Here is a 5,000-nt window from a genome sequence, read left to right on the forward strand (position 1 = left end):
GAGATGCGGACAAAGAAGAAGAAGAAGAAGAAGAAGAAGAAGAAGAAGAATTGTTCAAAATTATTTCCGATACATTTCTTGTTTCATTTCTATTTAAGTACTGCATCTACTGGTACTTCATAATTATCTTTATAAAGTTGCGGTGCCCGATGTGGTAACGTCCCTGGCTGGTCAACGCCAGATTGGGGTTCGAGTCCCGCTCAAACTCCTTAGTTTCCTTGGTCGCTGCAACCTCACTATCCTTGTGAGGTAAGGATGGCGGTTTGGGGGAGCCTATAGATCTATCTGCTGAGTCATCACCAGACATTGCCTGGCCCTCCTTAGTCCTAGCTTGGGTGGAGAGGGGGCTTGGGCTCTGATCATATGGATAAACGGTCAGTCTCTAGGGCAATGTCACCGTCACTTGCCTCTGCCATTTATGAGCAGCCTTTAAAACTTTAAACTTCTTGAAAAGGAAATTAAGTTTAAACCTAAGACGAAAATATGTACACATTCAATGATGACACATATAACAAACGCATAGTTAAAGATCTTATTTCTGAAGAGTTTGTAACTATGACGGAAAAATAGTTATTTGCTTTCGAATATGAAGAGATTATAGAGTGAAAGAAGAATTTGATTAAACAGAAGCGTTAAGTTTTATTCAAGCATTTACTCTGACAATAATGCTTAGTAGAAAAATTAGATACACAATAGGTACTTTGATTTAACAATGCACAACATGCTTTATAGGTTGGTAACGTCTCTGCCTGGTGTTTCCCAGTCGGGGGTTCGAGTCCCGCTCAGACTCGTTAGTGTCATGAGTGTCTGCAACCTTACCATCCTTGTGAGCTAAGGATGGGGGGTTTCGTTGAGCCTATAGGTCTATCTGCTAAGTAATCAGCAGCCACTGCCTGGCCCTCCCTGGTCCTAGCTTGGGTGGAGAGGAGGCTTGGGCGCTGATCATATAATATATGGTCAGTCTCTAGTCTAGGGCATTGTCCTGATTGCTAGGGCAATGTCACTGTCCCTTGCCTCTGCCATTCATGAGCGACCTTTAAACATTTAAAGGATTATAACTATTATAGGAGTTTTAGATTTTGTATAGCGGAATACTGACTATAGAAGGACTAATTTGAAAAACTATTAGTTCGGTTTACATACATAAAAAAGTAAAATTATCTGGAAGTGAGATTGGATTTTGCAATTCGAAATATAACATAGGTTATAAAAATAGATTGCTCCTGAAGATGACAACTCCAAGTAGGATATAAGTATATGAATGTAGATATGAGTACTATGCTGATAAAGGTTACTCAGTTCTGTGGTTATAACATGGAATAACCATAACCGTAATAATCTTCCATATATAATGAAGAGAAAGTGTCTGCTTTTATATATATATATATATATATATATATATATATATATATATATATATATATATATATTCATATATATATGTATGTGTATATATATATATATATATATATATATATATATATATATATATATATATATATATATATATACACATATACAGTATATATATATATTATATTATATATATATATTTATATATATATAAATATATATATATATATATATATATATATATATATATATATATATATATATATACTGTATATATATTTATATATATACTGTATATATATATTTATATATATATATATATATATATATATTTATATATATGTATATATATATAGAAATAGAAATATATATATATATATATATATATATATATATATATATATATATATATATATATACTTATCTAATAACTTCCGGTCACGCTCAGGTAGTCACACCCTGGTGAAAGGGGGGGGGGGGTTGCATATCTACCTAAATATTTAGCCGTCATTTTTGACGGGTCAAGCACAATAACGATAAGAATCATCATCATCGAAATTGTCTTTACTGCCATTGTTATCTTTCATATTATCATTATCATCATCATCATCATCATCAAAATGGTCCTTACTGCCATCGTTATTTTATATATTATCATTATAATCATATTAAAAGCAACCTTTCAACACAGTCCTCAAGTCGTTTCCCTGACTCCAATTTGTTGCAACGCCAGTTTTTATTAAACCAATCAATCAATAATTGTCAGAATGCATCGCCATCGACGCCAGACGCCACCAGTTGCGACGAGAGTCACTTCGTCTGCAAATCCGACGGAAAATGCATCGCTGGATGGTGGAGATGCGATGGCACCAAGGATTGCCCGGATGGCTCAGACGAGCACAATTGTAATGTGGTGAGTGTTGTATCTATTTGTTTAATTTGTGAATGTATTTATTTATTGGTAAATATTGGAAGCGTTGTAACTGCTATAGAGGCTGTCTGAGCAAAGATCTGGCTGTTACTTCACCTTTCTGGGAGAGTTGTAAACGTTATAGAGGCTGTCTGAGCAAAGATCTGGCAGCGATTTCAGTTTTCTGAGAGAGTTGTAAACGTTATAGAGGGTTAAAGAGGCTGTATGAGCAAAGATCTGGCAGTTATTTCACCTTTCTGGGAATGTTGTAAACGTTATAGAGGGTTAGAGAGGCTGTCTGAGCAAAGATTTGGCAGTGATTTCAGTTTCTTGGGAGAGTTGTAAACGTTATGGAGGGTTATAGAGGCTGTCTGAACAAAGATCTGGCAGTGATTTCAGTTTTCTGGGAGAGTTGTAAACGTTATAAAGGCTGTCTGAGAAAAGATCTGGCAGTTATTTCATCTTTCTGGGAGAGTTGTAAACGTTATAGAGGCTTATAGAGGCAGTCTGAACAAAGATCTAGCAGTGATTTCACCTTTCTGGGAGAGTTGTAAACGTTATAGAGGCTTATAGAGGCTGTCTGAGCAAAGATCTGGCAGTTATTTCACCTTTCTGGGAGAGTGGTAAACGTTAAAGAGGCTTATAGAGGCTGTCTGAGCAAAGATCTAGCAGTGATTTTACCTTTCTGGGAGAGTTGTAAACGTTATAGATGGTTATAGAGGTTGTCAGAGCAAAGCTCTGGCAGTGATTTCAGTTTTCTGGGAGAGTTGTAAACGTTATAGAGGCTTATAGAGGCTGTCCGAGCAAAGAACTGGTAGTGATTTCAGTTTTCTGGGAGAGTGGTAAACGTTATAGAGGCTTATAGAGGCTGTCTGAACAAAGATCTAGCAGTTATTTCACCTTTCTGGGAGAGTTGTAAACGTTATAGAGGCTGTCCGAGCAAAGAACTGGTAGTGATTTCAGTTTTCTGGGAGAGTGGTAAACGTTATAGAGGCTTATAGAGGCTGTCTGAACAAAGATCTAGCAGTTATTTCACCTTTCTGGGAGAGTTGTAAACGTTATAGAGGCTTATAGAGGCTGTCCGAGCAAAGAACTGGTAGTGATTTCAGTTTTCTGGGAGAGTGGTAAACGTTATAGAGGCTTATAGAGGCTGTCTGAACAAAGATCTAGCAGTTATTTCACCTTTCTGGGAGAGTTGTAAACGTTATAGAGGCTGTCCGAGCAAAGAACTGGTAGTGATTTCAGTTTTCTGGGAGAGTGGTAAACGTTATAGAGGCTTATAGAGGCTGTCTGAACAAAGATCTAGCAGTTATTTCACCTTTCTGGGAGAGTTGTAAACGTTATAGAGGCTGTCCGAGCAAAGAACTGGTAGTGATTTCAGTTTTCTGGGAGAGTGGTAAACTTTATAGAGGCTTATAGAGGCTGTCTGAACAAAGATCTAGCAGTTATATCCTCTTTCTGGGAGAGTTGTAAACGTTATAGAGGCTGTCCGAGCAAAGAACTGGTAGTGATTTCAGTTTTCTGGGAGAGTGGTAAACGTTATAGAGGCTTATAGAGGCTGTCTGAACAAAGATCTAGCAGTTATTTCACCTTTCTGGGAGAGTTGTAAACGTTATAGAGGCTGTCCGAGCAAAGAACTGGTAGTGATTTCAGTTTTCTGGGAGTGGTAAATGTTATAGAGGCTTATAGAGGCTGTCTGAACAAAGATCTAGCAGTTATTTCACCTTTCTGGGAGAGTTGTAAACGTTATAGAGGCTTATAGAGGCTGTCCGAGCAAAGAACTGGTAGTGATTTCAGTTTTCTGGGAGAGTGGTAAACGTTATAGAGGCTTATAGAGGCTGTCTGAACAAAGATCTAGCAGTTATTTCACCTTTCTGGGAGAGTTGTAAACGTTATAGAGGCTGTCCGAGCAAAGAACTGGTAGTGATTTCAGTTTTCTGGGAGAGTGGTAAACGTTATAGAGGCTTATAGAGGCTGTCTGAACAAAGATCTAGCAGTTATTTCACCTTTCTGGGAGAGTTGTAAACGTTATAGAGGCTGTCCGAGCAAAGAACTGGTAGTGATTTCAGTTTTCTGGGAGAGTGGTAAACGTTATAGAGGCTTATAGAGGCTGTCTGAACAAAGATCTAGCAGTTATTTCACCTTTCTGGGAGAGTTGTAAACGTTATAGAGGCTGTCCGAGCAAAGAACTGGTAGTGATTTCAGTTTTCTGGGAGAGTGGTAAACGTTATAGAGGCTTATAGAGGCTGTCTGAACAAAGATCTAGCAGTTATTTCACCTTTCTGGGAGAGTTGTAAACGTTATAGAGGCTGTCCGAGCAAAGAACTGGTAGTGATTTCAGTTTTCTGGGAGAGTGGTAAACGTTATAGAGGCTTATAGAGGCTGTCCGAGCAAAGAACTGGTAGTGATTTCAGTTTTCTGGGAGAGTGGTAAACGTTATAGAGGCTTATAGAGGCTGTCTGAACAAAGATCTAGCAGTTATTTCACCTTTCTGGGAGAGTTGTAAACGTTATAGAGGCTGTCCGAGCAAAGAACTGGTAGTGATTTCAGTTTTCTGGGAGAGTGGTAAACGTTATAGAGGCTGTCTGAGCAAAGATCTGGCAGTGATGTCAGCTTTCTGGGAACGTTGTAAGCATTATTGATGCTGTCTGAGCAAAGATCTAGCAGTGATTTTACCTTTATGGAAGCACCATTGCAACGTGCTGAGTGTTTTATTTTTGGATGTTTTTATTGGTAA

The 5,000-nt window shown here is 37.9% G+C and overlaps 1 protein-coding gene across 1 annotated transcript in view; it reads left to right on the plus strand.

Annotated features, from left to right (window-relative positions):
* The window catches only part of LOC137660101 (prolow-density lipoprotein receptor-related protein 1-like), a 62,130-nt gene that overhangs the window by 10,407 nt on the left and 46,723 nt on the right, over window positions 1-5,000 (plus strand). The window contains exon 5 of the mRNA XM_068394818.1: window positions 2,120-2,266. Within this exon, the coding sequence (XP_068250919.1) occupies window positions 2,120-2,266 (147 nt within the window). The remainder of the gene's footprint in view (window positions 1-2,119; window positions 2,267-5,000) is intronic.

This window comes from Palaemon carinicauda, chromosome 20 (genome assembly GCF_036898095.1).
Source record: "Palaemon carinicauda isolate YSFRI2023 chromosome 20, ASM3689809v2, whole genome shotgun sequence".
Taxonomy (NCBI): Eukaryota; Metazoa; Arthropoda; class Malacostraca; order Decapoda; family Palaemonidae; genus Palaemon; species Palaemon carinicauda.